Source organism: Cetorhinus maximus, chromosome 7 (genome assembly GCF_964194155.1).
Source record: "Cetorhinus maximus chromosome 7, sCetMax3.hap1.1, whole genome shotgun sequence".
Taxonomy (NCBI): domain Eukaryota; kingdom Metazoa; phylum Chordata; class Chondrichthyes; order Lamniformes; family Cetorhinidae; genus Cetorhinus; species Cetorhinus maximus.
Genome location: NC_135885.1, coordinates 66,855,157 through 66,872,819, shown reverse-complemented (window position 1 = coordinate 66,872,819; position 17,663 = coordinate 66,855,157). Strand labels below are relative to the sequence as shown.

The 17,663-nt window shown below is 41.9% G+C and overlaps 1 protein-coding gene across 2 annotated transcripts in view; it reads right to left on the bottom strand.

Annotated features, from left to right (window-relative positions):
- Positions 1-17,663, bottom strand: part of rev1 (REV1 DNA directed polymerase) — a 140,409-nt gene that overhangs the window by 71,556 nt on the left and 51,190 nt on the right. For both annotated transcript variants that reach the window (XM_078545666.1, XM_078545667.1), the window contains 2 exons: positions 12,487-12,606; positions 5,411-5,631 (listed from right to left, as the gene is read on the bottom strand). In XM_078545666.1, coding sequence (XP_078401792.1) covers positions 5,411-5,631; positions 12,487-12,606 — 341 coding nt within the window. The remainder of the gene's footprint in view (positions 1-5,410; positions 5,632-12,486; positions 12,607-17,663) is intronic.

The following is a 17,663-nucleotide window of genomic DNA, read 5'->3' as shown; positions in this document are numbered from 1 at the left end:
ATCTGGTATGATTTGCTTCCCTGAGTTTTTCGCATGGTTGACCATTCCATCTGCTCCAACTGCTTCTGTTCTGTTGTCCATCTTTGGCAATCTCATTTGGTTCTACTCTTACCTGCCTCAACACTGTGACTAAACTTTCCTCTAATGGCTTCTTGACACATTCCCAATAGGACACACCTGTCTTGCACAAAGGGTCTCTTCCCTGGTCACTTATATTCTTCACATATCTGAGGAATAATATATTGGGCCTGAGCTTCCATGGAGTGGCAATCAGGGTGTGGTTGTCACTCTGTTCCTAGTTTCTTACCTGGAAATTCAGCCATTGCTTAATTGCCCGACCTTCCAACTCAGGCCGGGTGAGAACTGTTTAGTGCAGTGTGTTCCTGAGGCCTTATGTCGATGGTTAGAGAGTTGGAGGTAATGAAGCCACACCCGCTTCTTCACAGTACTAGCTGCTGTAAAGCAGGTAAGCTTAAAGGTCCAGCCACTTTCAGAAGCCAGGAGAAGGTAAGTTTGTAATGTAAGTGGGTAGGATTGGTACAGGGTGGGTGTCGCGGTCAGGGGGGGAAATCAGTATCATAGTTAACCAGGAGTTAGAAGTGGTTTTACTTCTACTAACTTTTCCTGGGTAACTATTCTGGTAAGACAGCTGGAACCAACTGTCCCAAATAGTTGTGGGGTTGCAGGAGATAATTGCCCATAACTTCCGAGCTCTGGGGCATCATAACTGCGGTGGGGAGGGTGGGGGGGGGCTACCCCAAAGATGAGCTGGGGAAACCCCCCTGACAAGTCCCCAAGTAAGGATTGCATAGCAATTGTCCGGGAAAGTTCTAACTTCCATTTGCAACTTAAATTGTGCTTTTTAAAATTCATTTACAGGATGTGGGCTTCGCTGGCTAGGCCAGCATTTATTACCCATCCTTAATCACCCTTGAGAAGGTGGTGGTGAGCTGCCTTCTTGAGCTGCTGCAGTTCATGTGGTGTAGATACACCTACAGTGCTGTTAGGGAGGGAGTTCCAGGATTTTGGCCCAATGACAGTGAAGGAACAGTGATATATTTCCAAGTCAGGATGGTGCATGACTTGGAGGAGAACTTCCAAGTGCTGGTGTTCCCATCTATCTGCTGCCCTTGTCCTTCTAGATGGTAGTGGTCGTGGGTTTGGCAGGTGCTGTCTAAGAAGCATTGGTGAGTTTCTGCAGTGCATCTTTAGATAGTACACACTGCTGCTATTGCTTGTCAGTGGTGGAGGGAGTGAATGTTTGTGGAAGGGGTGCCAACCAAGTGGGCTACTTTGTCCTGGATGGTGTGAAGCTTCTTGAGTGTTGTAGGAGCTGCATTCATCCAGGCAAGTGGGGAGTATTGCATCATGCTCCTGACTTGCGTCTTGTAGATGGTGGACAGGCTTTGGGGAGTCAGGTGAGTTACTTGCCGCAGGTTCCTGGCCTCTGACCTGCTCTTGCAGCCACATTATTTATATGTGTAGTCCAGTTCAGTTTCTGGTCAATGGTAACCCTCAGGATGTTGACAGTGGGGGATTCAGCTATGGTAATGCCATTGAATGTCAAGGGACGATGATTAGATTCTCTTTTGTTGGAGATGGTCATTGCCTGGTACTTGTGCGGCGTGAATGTTACTTGCCACTTGCCAAGCCTGTATATTTTCCAGGTCTTGCTGCATTTGGGCATGGACTGCTTCAGTATCTGAGGAGTCACAAATGGTGTTGAGCATTGTTTAATCATCAGCGACCATCGCCACTTCTGATGTTATGATGGAAGGAAGGTCATTGATGAAGCAGCTGAAGATAGTAGTTGGGCCTAGGACACTACCCTGAGGAACTCCTGTAGTGATGTCCTGGAACTGAGATGATTGACCTCAACAACCATAACTGTCTTCCTTTGTGCTGGGCATGACTCCAACCAGTGGAGGGTTTTTCCCCTGATTCCCACTGACTCCAGTTTTGCTTGGGCTCCTTGATGCTACACTCGGTCAAATGCTGCCTTGATGCCAAGGGCAGTCACTATTCACCTTACCTTTCAGATGGTTCTGATTGCAGGGCAATTGCCCAGCGGAAGTTTGAACTTTCGGGCAATTGCTGTGCAATCCTTACCCGAGGACTTGCTGGCCGGGGGGGGGGGGGGTCCCCAGCTCATATTTGGAGTACCCCCCCTTCCCGCAGTTATGACGCCCCAGAGCTCGGAGGTTATGGGCCATTATCTCCTGCAGCCCCAGAACTATCTGGGACACCTGCGCTCCACCAATTCTGGCCTCTTTAGCATCCCTAATTTAAATCGTTCCAACATCATAGATGTGCCTTCACTGCCTGAACCCCAAGCTCTGGAATTTCCTCCCTAAATCTCTCTCCATCTAACTCACTTTCCCCCTAACTCCCTAAAACCGACCACTCAGACCTAGCTTTTGTCACCTGTCCCAATATCTCATGTGGTTCAGTTTGCTTTATACTGCTTATTTTGTTTTATAATGCCCTGTGTAAATGTGTTAGTTCATTTTTTGTTTAATATACTATATAAATACAATTTGTTGTTGTTGAATTCTTCACTGATATCCATAGCATGGGATTAGCTGTGTGTAATTGATGCGTAACATTACTGTCCCACTATGAGCCTACATTCCATGATCCCTGTGCTGCTCCTTGATTATCTGCCTGACATTTAATCTTGGATGAACCAGGACTTTTCTACTTCATTATAGTCAAGGCTGATGTCATCCTGCTCCACTCCACAAGTCTGATGTCAATGTTATCCCTCTTCCAACACAAGCTGAATCTGATGATACACAATATCAATATCCAGCCCAATCCAAAAGTGAGATTCAAACCCAACCCAGATCCAATCCATCACTCTAACCAACCTCTATACCTGCCTCGTTGACAGCTGCCAAAAATCTTTTTCCATGCCACTGTCATCTTCAGACTTGATATCAGCAAAACAATGGACAGAGTCATTGAGAGAGCTGTCAAGCGGTATTTACTCAACAAAACCCTGCTCACCGATGCTCAGTTTGAGTTCTGCCAGGGCCACTTGCCTCCGGACCTCATTATAACCTTGGTCCAAACATGGTCAAAAGAGCTGAATTCAAGAGATGAGGTGAGAGTAACTACCCTGACACTAAGGCAGCATTTATCCTTGTGTGGTATAGGGTCCTATCAAAATTGAAGTTAATCAGAATTAGGAAAAACTTTCCACTGATTGGAGTCATATCTAGCACAAACGCAATGGTTGTTGGAAAGCAATCATCTTAGCCCCAGGACGATGCTGTAGGAGTTCTTTAGTCCAATATCCTAGGCCTAAGCATCTTTAGTTGTTTCATCAATGACCTTCCCTCCATCATAAGATCAGAAGTGGGGATGTTTGTTGATGATTGCACAGTTCAGTACCATTTGCAACTCCTCAGATACTGAAGCAAACAATGCCCGCACAAGGCCTGGACAAGATTCGGGCTAAGGCAGATAAGTGGCACGTGACATATACGCTACAAGTGCCAGACAATGCTCATCTCCAGAAAGAGGGAATCTAACCATCTCCCCATGACATTATAGTGGCTACAAAAGCAAGTCAGAGGCTGGGTATTCTTCGGCAAACAACTTACCCTCCTGACTAACCAAAGCATGTCCACCATCTATAAATCGCAAGTGAGAAGTGTGACGGAATACACTACTTGTCTGGATGATTGCATTTCCAGTTCCTCAGTTCTGAAGAAGAGTCATATTGGACTCAAAACATTAACTCTCTTTCTCTCTCCACAGATGCTGCCAAAGTTGAGTTTTTCCAGCACTTTGTTTTTATTTCAGATCTCCAGTATTTGCAGCATTTTGCTTTTTATTAATATGAAGATTAAGTAGGACGTACTGGTAAGCGATGAACCACATGATGGCTTCATTGGTTTTCAACTGAAATAGGAGGACCTTGAATATCTGCTAATGGACAATTGAATAAATGATTGACACCAGACTCCCAGAAATAAGGTATACACACAGGTTCTCGAGAGGGAAAAATCACTTTAGACGGAAAAGAACTTTGAGATGGACCAATGCAGGCTCTGGCCAAACATGGTTATCTCAAAAAGACTGGACAGAGGAGAGCTTTTCAAATTGATCCATTCTGACTTGCTAAAATCAACTAAGGGCGTTCTCTGTTCATTAACTGGTTGTTACAACTGTGCCAAGATATCTGGACAACAACTACACCAAACTGTTCTTTTTAAGCACCTTTAACATAATAAAATGTCCAAAGGAGCATTATAAAGCAAAATTGACACCAAGACACATGAAGCTTTTTGGGCAGATGGGAAAAGCTTGGTCAAAAAGGTAGATTTTAACGAGTGTCTGAAAGGAGAGAAAGAACAGTAGAAAGGTGGAGAGGTTTAGGGAAAAATTCCAGAGTTCAGGGCCTAAGCAGTTGTTGGCAAGTCCACCAATGGCGCAGCAATTAAAATCAGGAATGCGCAAGAATATATGGTCACAATTAGATGAGCGCAGCTATCTCGGAGGATTGTGGGGCTGAAAGAGATTACAGAGATATAGAGGGGTGAGGCCACGGATCGTAATAAGGCCAAGGATCACCCTTCTCTGTTCCGCCTGTCAGTCACCCGTTCCTCTTCCAATCCCACTGCATTTAAATCTCTCGCTACTGCATCTTTCCATTTGGTTTTAGGCCTCCCTCTTTCTCCTTCTTCCTGGCAATCTCATCTCCATCACTCGCCTCCCCACTTTCGCCTCTCTCTCCAGAACAGATCACCATACCATTTCAATCTCTTCTCGGTTAATTTCATTGATGCTCGCACAGTCTTCACTGACCCCTGATGTGCTGGTTTCTGATTTTGTCCTTTCTTGTTACATCCATCTCGGCATCCACATCTCATTAGTATCCATCCCATGAATGAGTAACAAAAAGTACTGCAGTACCAAAGGATGTAAATGAGCAGCGACCTTTAAAGGAAGGATCCGCAGCTAACCATCAGAATCATGCTACAGATCCCAGACTATCTTTGAGCTATTCCATGCTTTATTCTCTAATGTAATTTAATTATTCAGGAAAAGCCCAATATTAAGATTCTAATCTGATGAGCTTCTGATTTCAGCTATGTCATCGCACAAACAGAGCATGTACAGGTCATAAGTTTCCTAATGGAAAAGAAAATGGAAATTCTCAAAGTACCAGTGTCCCTACACTAACAGAAAGAAAAAAGTGCTCGAATAGGTTACATTTTCTCATTTCAGCTGGTAGATATCATCCTTTTATCTACTATGCTTAGTTTAGACAATGAAGTTTTGCAACCAGTTTGTTTACAAATCATTTAATTGGAATGGAATGAAACTCAAGGTTGATGTGCAAATATGCAATACTATTCACGTGATTACTTGAATGTGACTAATATTACCAATACCTTACCTGATTGAACCGGATGCCATAGTTGATCTCCGCAGATACAGATTTTCGCTCCTTCTCTGTTCTAACTGGCCTATCGTCTAGACCACGGCAGAATCTGTAAAGCATTTGGCCCGTTTTGGGCCCAAATTCTTTTTGAAGCGTTGGCATCAAAATCTGCTGAAGTTCTCCACAGGTTTTAACACCAATGGATGCCATTCTGTATTCTAATGTCCTTCCAACTCCTAAATACAAGACAAACAGCAAAGTAAATTTAACACGAACAGGGAGAGTGAAATGATGATGATAAGAGTGCTTAATATGATACTTCAGAGCTTGCCAGGCATTTTGCTCCTTCTTCAAACAAAGAAATTATTTATGTTACATGCTAGATTGACCTTTTTTCTCTCCACCTGATCATTTTTGCTAAAAATGTAAATGTTCACATTCAATTTTTAATTAATATAAAAATGAGTCAGGAATTAACACAGCCTCAGGGTAAATTCAATAATTTGAACAGCATTACGTAAAAGCAATCAAAAAAAGTAAATCATATACTTGACTTACTCTTCACACTTTAAAAAAGTCTTAGTATCTGATTATTCATCGTGAAGGTGTATCCAAGGTGAGAATCTTCCATCTAACATGTAAAAGATCTAGGCTATTAATAAGAAGGCCTCAGACATGTGACCACATATTCTGTTGTCACTTTAAAAAAACACTGGATGTGAGGCATATAGCTAGAATTTATAAGTAGGGAATAACCAATATTTTATCATGCCAAATTTCTCAGAATAAGTTATCAGTCAATGCCATCCTGTATAAACTGTTAAGTTGAATGTTTGACTACTTATTTGTATATTGACTGTCCTAAAATTCAATTGTTTAAAGTTCAATAATTTTTTTTTAAATAAGCTGTCTGTTACTTTCTCACCAGAAAATTCTAATGAGCAGAAAAATTGAATTGGGCCTAGTAAACTGGCATAAACTGATGGGCAAGGCAGAATATTAAATGATATAGGGAATAAGCAGGAGAGTGGGATTACACTGGGTACCTCATGTGGAGAAAATCAGCACTGCAAGGGCTGAGTGACCAGTTTCTGTGCTGTATCATGTTGTGATTCTATGAGTACATACAGTTTTTGCCCATAAATCACATTGTGTGTTGAATTAAGGACATATTCTTCTTCCTCTAATTAAAGGGCAACATTACTGTAAATGAAAATACAATGTGTAAATTAGGTTAGTTTTTTAATTTTTAAATTCACAATTCTAGATCTCTCTTGATCCTTTTGAATGCATCAACAATGAAGTAATATAGTACTCAGTGCTAATATATTTAACTTATTTATCTTATTTAACTCAATGCAGATTGCGGGGCCTTGCCATTCTCTGGGTACCCACTCCATCCTTCTCCCTGGCAACTGCCTGAGGCTGAGCCAAGCCATACGCCACCATGATGTTGGATTTGACCCCGTGGTGAGCTTCCAACCATTCCATCACCAAGACCCTCAACAAATATCTTTGCAACTTCATTCCCTGCCTCAGCTTATCAATTGCTGAAACCTCCCTTCATTTATTACCTCTGGATTTACCATTCCAATGCACTCCTGGCTGCCCAACCATTTTCTAGCCTCCACAAACTTGATGTCATCTGAAACTGTTGCTCATATCCTATCTCATATCAAGTTCCGTTCCCTCATTACTCCTTTGTTCACTGACTTACACTGCTTCATGGCAGTGCAGTAGCTCAATTTTAAAGTTCTCATTGATTACAAATCTTTCCAAGGTATTGCCCTCCTTATCTCTGTAACCACCTCCAGCTCTATAACCTTCTAACTATCTCTGCATTCCTCCAATTCTGGCTTCTTGTGGATTCCCAGCTGCAAGGACCTAAGGTCTGGAATTCTTTCCCTAAACTTAACCGTCTCTATACCTCCCTCAAAAAAATCCTTAAAACGTACCTTTTTGTAAGGTCGCAGCTTCTGTAGACATCAGAGGGAGGAGGGAGTGAGGGGGTGGGGCGCGTGGACGGGGAGCGAGAGGGTGGGGCGACTTTTTAGTGCATTTTAACATGACTTTGGTAGATCTGAATTAAAAAATTTTTTTTTTTACATTTTGTAACTACTCCAGGACTTTTAATGTATTTTAACTTAGTTTTGCAAATTGTTAACATTGATTCATTATTGATCTGTGCTAGACTCTTGGTGTTCTTATTTAAATTTTTTTTATCTGTGCAGTCTGAGCAATTAACTGGCTCCAAGTACAAAACATGGTTCGCCCCTTGTGTCTTTTTGTTCTCACCAGTTTGAACCTATGCCTCTGCCTGGAAAACTTGGGACATTCAACAAAAATTATCATAGGATTCTGCCAATCTTCAAACATATGTCACTCCAGTCCAAGGCATGAATCACAATGCTAGCAGTGACCTTACCGTTCATATCCTGTCTTATTAATTGTTAACAAAGTAAAACTAGAACAAGCCCTAAAGCACAGCACGGCCACATTTTTGGGCTACCCTCATGGTAAATTGCTCCTCTTTATCCCAGCTGGCTTGCTAACTGGAGACATTAATGTTAATCCTGCACCAATTGAAATTACACATCCAGGCATTAAACAGCACTCACAAAGTTAAGTGGCCTTGTGGACTCTGTAATTATGCCTGTAAAACAAACTACATCAAGTGCTCCAGTTGCTCAAGGTGGCGCAACCTAACAATTGTTTGGGAGTATTGGATGAAATATTGTCACATAATACATACATAGATGCTGCATGTCATGCGCATTAATTTGAATACATGGACCAGATACTAGGAATAGATTTGATTGCCTATCACCACCCTATAAGTCAAATATACCACCAGCCAAGGTATATACAAGGGAAGTTACACCAATGGATTTAACACTAATAGAAGATAGGTGGGTGAATGTAAGTCGATCCAAAGTGAAGCAATGGAGGCAGCAGAAAAGACAAGTTGTTCCATGAAGAGTCAAATGGAAAGGATCAGAAGATAGATGGTCACATGTAGCCAGATCTGCCCAAGGCCAGCAATCAACCAATACCAAATCACAGGAAAAACCAAAGCTACTCTTCAAAATTCTTCCAGGTTAAACTCTATCAAGATTGTAAATATAAATTGTAATGACGGAAAGTAGCTTAATTGGAGTTATGGTGTTAATATAACCAAACTTGATGAAAATATTCACACTGCAGAAATATTTCCATAAGGTTTCACTTTATATCATAAAGATGGATCTACTAAAGGCAGAAAAGTCTTTATTGCGGTCAAGAACTCAATTCTTAGTTTCATGAGGCACGATTTGTCCGCAATAGGTGCGGAATTAGTACGACAGCCCCCATTGTGCAAGAAACCCACTTCAGGAAAAGTGAATAAATATAGTAAATGACCACTTGTTAATGCAGATGGTCAATTTTACCACTTGGATGCACACTAATGGAAATGAGAATATATTGGATCTTCTTCTCGTTACACATCCTGCATGGATGAGATGTGTCAGGCTCCATTCCAGGATAAGTGACCACTCAGCAGTAATGGGCGAGTATTGTGTCAAGGCACGACTGCACCACCAAGTATCGCAGTGGCAGGGTTTTAATATCGATGCCTTTAAGTGCCAAGTTGCACAGATGACAAAACAGTTTCACAACAACTCTCCTGAGACCAACTCAAATCTACTCTGGAAAGAGGGGTACTCCATGGTTTACAAGCTGTCTCAAAAGAAAGTCTGCAAGAAGGAGGAACTATACACCCATGCTAAACATTCTTGGTGTAATGATGATTCTTCAAAGAAAGAGGAAGCCTGGATTAAGTTTGAACAGTACCAAACTGTGGTCAGCAGGGAGATGTGACACGCCTGGCATAAATACTAAACTGGCTATAACAGAAAACCCCAGGAAATTTTGGCGGTATATTATATATAAATAAGGGATAATATTGGAACAACAATTCTGCATGTAGGGAATGAGTTATTATTGGATGACAAGGAAAAGGCTGAAGTTCTAAGCACACAGTTTCAGAATGTCTTCAAGGAAGGAATCAGAACACCTAAGCACGAATCTGTGGTATGAGGGCAGCCTCACAAAAAAAACCTGATGTCATTACAACAAAAAGTGTTGAGAAACTCCTCCATAACATCAATCCATCTAAAGCTTGTAGTCCTGATGACATCCCAAACCATGGGCTTAAAACAGCAGCAATGAGTTTGCACCAATGTTACAGTACATTTTTTTAACAATCCCTAAAAACAGGAGAACTATCCATCGACCTGCTATGAGCTAATGTCTCTCTAATTTACAAGAAAGGACACCTGCACCAGTCCAGCAAACCACTGACCTATTTTGCTTACTCGTGTTTGTTGTAAATTACTAGAACATGTTATTGATAGTCAGCTAATAAGACATCTTGAAGGGCAAAATGTTCTTATTGACAAGCAGCATGCCTTTCATAAAGCAAGATCAACAAAACCACAACTCATCCTTACCATCCACAATCTGAACTACAGCCCTGACAATCACATCATCATAGAAAATCTATTTTAGATTTTCCAAGGCTTTTGACCGTTTACCACACACAAAGCCACTGGACAAACTAGATCATTATGGAGTCCTGGGAAATACTAAGCAATAGATAAGAACATTTCTTATTAAATGGCAACAAAGGGCCACTGTGAATGGGGAATCCTCGAACTGGAAACCAGTATTAAGCGGCGTGGCCCCAAGGTACCGTCCAGGGTCCACACTTGTTTCTTTGCTTATAAATAACATCCAGGATGGATTATTAAGTCAGATCAGGCTCTTTGCAGATGACTGCCTAGTCTATAGGGGAAAATGCTCCACCGGTTGGAGTCATAACTAGCACAAAGGTAGATGGTTGTGGCTGCTGGAGGTCAAGCATCTCAGCTCCAGGACATCACTGCAGGAGTTCCTCAGGGTCGCAGGGTAGTGTCCTTGGCCCAACTATCTTCAGCTGCTTCATCAATGACCTTCCTTCCATCATAAGGTCAGAAGAAGTGGGGATGTTCACTGATGATTGCACAATGTTCAGCACCATTCCTGATGACTCAAATACTGAAGCAGTCAATGTTCAAATGCAGCAAGACCCCGACAAAATCCAGTCTTGGGCTGTTAAGTGGCAACTAAGATTTGCCCACACAAGTGCCGGGAAATGATCATCTCCAACAAGAGAGACTCTAACCATCACCCCTTGACATTCAATGGCATTACAATTACTGAATCCCCCACTATCAACATCCTGGGGGTTACCATTGACCAGAAACTGAACTGGACTAGCCATATAAATACTGTGGCTACGAGAGCAAGCCAGAGGCTAGGAATCCTGCGGCGAATAACTCATCTCCTGACTCCCCAAAGCCAATCCACCATCTACAAGGCACAAGTCAGGGGTGTGATGGAATACTCTCCACTTGCCCGGATGAATGCAGTTCCAACAACACTCAAGGAGCTTCACACCATCCAGGGTAAAGCAGCCTGCTTGATTGGCAACCCCTTCTACAAACATTCACTCCCTCCACCACCAATGAACAGTGGCAGCAGTGTGTACCATCTACAAGATGCACTGCAGAAACTCACCAATGCTCCTTAGACAGCACCTTCCAAATCCACGACCACTACCATCTAGAAGGACGAGGGCAGCAGAAGCATGGGAACACCAGCACCTGGAAGTTCCCCTCCAAGCCACTTACCATCCTGACTTGGCAATATATCGCTGTTCCTTCACTGTTACTGGGTCAAAATCCTGGAACTCCCTCCCTAACAGCACTGTGGCTGTACCTACACCACAGGGCCTGCAGTGGTTCAAGAAGGCAGCTCACCACCACCTTCTCATGGGCAATTGGGATGGGCAATAAATGCTGGCTTAGCCAGCGGCGCCCACATCCCGTAAAAAATGAATTAAAAAAAAATCACTGAAGCAGCACATGAGCTTGGCCTTCAGGAAGATCTAAATAGTCTTGTCAAATGGGCCAACGTATGGGGAATGAAATTCAATGTAGAAAAATGTAACAGAATCAGCAATACTCGATGCCCATCAGTATCCAACTACACAGTGCATGATTCCCCCCTTGAAGTTACTAAAGAATTCTGTTACTAGGAATCCACATCCAAAATAATTTAAAGTGGAATATACAAAATCAACATGCAACCTCCAGGGCATTCAAATTGCTTTGGTTCGTGAAATGGAGCTTCCATCACTCTTAAACTACAGTAAAGGAAATGCTGTACCAGACATTGGTTAGACCACACTTAAGTGTACGGCGTAGCCGCTTGAGACCCATATATCTGCTAAAAACATTACCCTCCTTGAGAAAGTTCAACGCCGAGCAGCTCGCTTCGTTACAAACAATTACTCGTGAGAGTATAGTGTCTCCCAGTTGGTCACGTCGCTAGGCTGGCACAGTCTCCAGAACCGAAGAAAAGGTTGACATGCCTCTATAAAATTTTGAATGAACAATTAAATATTTCTAAGCAGTATATTAAGCCCAAAAGTGACCGAGCTCGAAAAGTTCATAACCAACAATTCCAACTATATAAATCCCAACGTGCTTCCTTTGATAACTCCTTTTTCCCCCAAGAACAATTAAGGACTGCAACAATATTCCATAAACGTTAATCTCCATAGCCTGTAAGGATTCATTCAAGGAAAATCTGTTGGAACTTTTGAAATTGATGTGACCATCAACTGCACTCGTTGTGCACCTCCTGTGAAAATTCCCTGGTGGAGGACTACAGAGGGAAACTGTACCAAGTTTATGATCATTTGTCCTAATATCTTATGTGGCTCATGCCAAAGTTGTTTGATAGTGCTTCTGTGAATTGCCCTGGGATGTTTTAATACTATGAAAGCACATAAAAATGTAAGTTGTTGTTGTTGTGTGCAAACTAACTGCTGCATTTTGCAACATTAAAATATTGACTACAAAAGTGCTTAATCAGCTATGAAGTGCTTTGGGATATCCTTGGGTTATGGAAAGCATTATGTAAATTCAAGTTATCTTTTTACGATTCATGACATTTCCAAGCAAAGTCAATCGTCAAAATTATCTACACTAAGCAATCAGGCTTACCTGGTAGATTGCTCACAAGTTGATCTCTGATAAAATCATCCACTTCCTCTGGTTTTAAATAATACTGCCCATCCGGTTTGGCCTTACGGGTGGCCATTCTGGCCAGCAGAATGTTTGATCCTATTGAAAACATCAACAATGAAACATTGTAGTACTTGTCAATAAACAGAACTCCTACAAATCTTCATTTTTTGGTTAATTTTCTCACCATTCTTTCCTCTTCTTAGGGCTTCATCCCATTTTTGAAAGTACAATTTTACAGATCTCAGTTGTCCTCCAGTAACACATGCTTCATGCTCAAACTGAGACAGTGAGTGTTTTCCACTCCATGACATCACAGCAATCCCAACCCTGTCTTGTTATCTACAAATATCCTTTCTAGCATGGGTCAGTGGGTAGTAATAAGTATCTGGCTGATCTTCCCAGCTTTGGGCCAGGGCACTGAGATGTATTCGAACGTCGAACACATCACATGATTGAGCTCAGAGATCTTAGCACAGATCAGAAATCAAAGCTACAATTATCATTCATAAATGCATAATAGATCACTAAAAATAAAACATTCCCACGGAGGTCATAAACACATGGCGAATAATGTAAATTTTTAACTTCAAAATTTATTACAAATTTTTTATGTAACAATTACTAACACACAGCATATTGTACAAAATTTGATTTAAAGTAAAATCTATTCAGTGCTGAAATTACTTATTCTATGACCTACAAATCTCATATACTAGTGAGACCAATACATCTGATTTTATAATAAATGATTTCTATGTTAGAATGTGCCTTGAGTTTGTACCAAGTCATTGATTGTAGATACAAGTACACAAACATAATTCTGCTTTTTTATATAAAAATTTGCATCCATACCAAAAGAATCAGCTACTTACTCAACAGGTTTGTTAAAAATCCAACTTCCTTTTTGTTGTTTAAGAGAGAAATTAGTGTTTACAAATGGTATATCTTTGGATAAGGAACAGTTTCCAGAATACCAGTTTTAAAAGATATTTTTAAAAACAAGTTTAATTAACTTAACCCTTTGTGCTTCAGTGTTCAGAGGTGACTTGCAACATACTAGTTTGAAAGGAGCAATCTTGGATAAAAAATAATTTATTTCATGTTTTTAAGTTACTGAAATGACAAGCTAGCATTCATGGAAGAATTGATAAATGGATATAGCCATGTGTCCACTGTTAGCAACAAGTAGATTATATCTTCAAAATGTGACTAACTGAACTGTAAAATTTTTACAGTAATTAAGCTGTTCAGTTTTTTATGATTTGCAAAGCATTTAACAATTCCCATAAACTCCAAATAACAGAAAAAGTGAGATTTAAGAGGAGAATTGCAGAGCTTAGGGCCCAGACAGTGGAGGATACAGCTGTAAATGATGGGTTGAAAGTTGGAAGAATGTGCAAAAGGCCAGAGTTGGAGAAGTGCAAAGTACTTGAAGAGTTGCAGGGCTGGGGAAGATTAGAGGTCAGGAGAGATGAGGCCATGAAGATAACTGAACATGAGGGTGGGAATTTTAAATTTGAGATGTTGGAGGAATGCAAGTCAGCAAACGCAAGAGTGATGGCTGAATAAGGCTTTATGTGAGATAGAACACATGCAGCTGACTATTTCAAAGTGTCATAAGAACATAAGAAATAGGAGCTAGATAGGCCACGCAGCCTATCAAGCTTGCTTTGCCATTCAGTACGATCATGGCTGAACTTCTATGTCATGGGTATGGCAGCATAGTGGTTACACTATGTTACTGGACCAGCAATCCACAGGCCTGGAATAATGAACCAGAGACAAGAGTTCAAATCCCATGACAGCAGGGGAATTTAAATTCAGTTAGGAACAAAGGAGCAGGAGTGGCCGTTTGGCTCCTCGAGCCTGCTCCACGATTCAATTAGGTCATGGCTGATCTTGTACCTCAATGCCATTTTCCCACACTATATCCATATCCCTTGATATCTTTAATATCTAGAATAATACAGCTAATTACGTAAATCTGAATAAAAAGCTAGTTCAGTAAATAGTGACCATGAAAGTACCGGATGGCCGTAAAAACACATCTGGTTCACTATAGTCCTTCAGGGAAGGAAATCTTCCATCCTTATCGCGTTTCCTCCCTTTCTGATTCCTATCCATAGCAATGTGGTTGACTCTGAACTTCCCTCTGAAATGGCTGAGCAAGCCATCAGTTGTATCAAAGTGCTACAAAGTATAAGAATAAAACTGAACAGATCACCTGACATCAACCTAGGCACTGAACATAGTAAATGTGCATCCAGCCCGGGTGATCTGGCAAAATTTTCCTCGCTAATGTTTGAGCATGTGTGCCACAGACTAGTCAAGTAACAGCTAAAAGACTGGTTCCGCTGGCAGGGTAGACCACCAGAGGTGGCAACACAGTGGTATACAGTCAAGACGGAGTGGCCCTGGGGGTCTTCAATATTGAGTCCAGACCTCATGGCATCAGGTCTAGGATGGACAAGGAAACTTTCGGCTGTTATCACCTACCACCTTCTCAGATGATCAATCAGTACTGCTCCACGTTGAACACTGCTTGGAAGAAGCACTGGGGGTCGCAGGGCACAGATTATACTATGGGTAAGGGACTTCAACGTCTATCACCAGGAGTGGCTCATTAGTACCGCTATTGACTGAGCTGGCTATGTCCTGACAGACATGGCTGCCAGGCTGGGTCTGTGGTAGGTACTGAGAGAAACAACATAAGGAAAAAGCTTACTTGACCTTATCTTCGTCAATTTACCTGTTGCAGATGCATTGCTCCATTACAGTATTGATAGGAGTGTTCATCGCACAATCCTTGTGGAGTTGAAGTTCCATCTCCACACTCAGGGCACCCTCTATCATGTTCTGTGGCACTATCACTGTTCTAAATGCAACAGATTCAGAGCACATCTGGCAGCTCAAAACTGGGAATTCATGGAGGTGCTGTGGGCCATCAGCAGTAGAAGAATTGTTTCAATCACAATCTGTAATTTCCTGGCCCAGGATATCCCTCAATGTACCATTAGTATGAAGCAAGGGATCAGCCTGGTTCAATGAGCAGTTTGGAACATATCAGAAACAGCACCAGGCATACCAAAACATGAGGTGCCAACTTGATGAAGCTAGAACAGAGGACTACAGGATTGCTAACAGCAGAAGCAACATGTGATCCCACGGCCATAGGATCAGATCAAAGTGCAGTGTATCAACTTCAGTTGTGAATGGTGGACAATCAAATAGCTATTTGGAGGAGGTAGCTCCAAGAACTTCTACATCCTCAATGGCAGTGGAACCCAGTATGTCAGTGCAAAAGGCAAGGGTAGAGCATCTGTCACGAGTTTCAACTAGAAGTGCTAAGTGAATGATCCATCTTGGCCTCCTCCTGAGTGCCCCAGCATCGCAGATGCCAGTCATTAGCTAATTTGATTCACACCACATGGCACCAAGGAACTGCTGCGGGCATTAGATGCAGAAAAGGCTATGGACCCCAACTAGACCCTGATTGTAGAAAAGAAGTGATCCAGAAAGTACAGTGCCTCTACTCAAGCATTCCAGTACAGCTACAATACTGGCATTCAGCCAACAAAGTGGAAAATTACCCAAGTATGTCCTCTTCACAAAAAACTGGACAAATCTAACCTGGCTGATAACCACCCCATCAATCTACTGTCAATCAGTAAACTGATGGAAGGTGTTATCAACAGTGCTATTGAGGGTAATTTACACACCAATAATCCGTACATCGATGCTGAGATTGGGTTCCGCCAAGGGAGCTAGGAATGGAATTGAATACTGTGTAATCATCAACGAGCTTCTCTTACAAAGAAAGAAAAGTCATTGATGAAACAGTTACAAATGGTTGGACCAAGGGCACTATCCTGAGGGGCTACTGCAGTGATGTTCTGGGACTGAAATGATTGACTTCCAGCAAATATGACCGAGCTGCAGTGTGTACCATCCACATGATGCATGCTGCAACTCGCCAAAGCTTTTCGACAGCATCTGCCAACCACATGACCTTTATCACCTTGAAGAACAAGGACATCTAGGCACAGGGGAACACCATCATCTACAAGCTCTGCTCGAAGTCATACACCATCCTGACTTGGAAATATATCGCTATTCCTTCATTGATGCTAGGTCAAAATCCTGGAATGCCCTATCTAACAGTGATGTGTGTCTACTTCCATCGCACGAATGCAGAGTTTCAAGGAGGCAGCTCACCACCACCTTCTCAAGGGCACTAAGGGATGGACAATAAATGTTGGCCTTGCCAGTGATGCCCACATCTTGTGAACAAATAAAATAAAATCTCTCTTGCCATATCCTCACATCTCTTGATTTTCTTTGTGCCTAAAAATCAGGCATCTCAGTCTTGAGTATGCTCATTGATTGAGCATCCACAGCTCTCTGGAGTACAGAACTCTAAAGATTATCCAATGCATGAGTGACAAAATTTCTCATCTCAGTCCTAAACAGCCGTCTCCTTATACTGAGACTATGACCCCTATTTGTAGACCCTTCTGCCAGGAGGAACAGCCTCTCAGCATCTATTCGTCAAACCCTCTGACAATTTTATGTCAATTTCAATGACATGTTTAATTCTTCTGAACTCGAGACCCATTTTACTCCATCTCTTCTCATCGAAGATCCCCTCTTATACTTGGAATCTAGTGAAGCTTTGGTACACCCCCTCTTAGGCACATATATATCCTGCCTTCAAAGAATCTTTACAGTGCAGAAGGAGGCCATTCAGCTCATCAAGTCTGCACTGGCTCTCTAAAAGAAACATAGAAAAATAGGAATAGGTCATTTGGCCCTTTGAACCTGCTTCGCCATTCAATATGATCATGGCTGATCCTCTATCTCAACGCCATATGCCTGCTCTCTCCCCATACCTCTTGATGCCTTTAAAGTCTAGAAATCTATTTCCTTCTTAAATATATACAGTGACTTGGCCTCCACAGCCTTCTGTGATAGAGAATTCCACAGGTTCCCCACTCTGTGAGTGAAGAAGTTTCTCCTCATCTCAGTCCTAAATGGCCTACCCCGTATCCTGAGATTGTGACCCCTTGTTCTAGAACCCCAGCCACAGGAAACATCATCCCTGTATCCGGTCTGTCCATCCCTGTCAGAATTGTATACGTTTCAATGAGATCTCC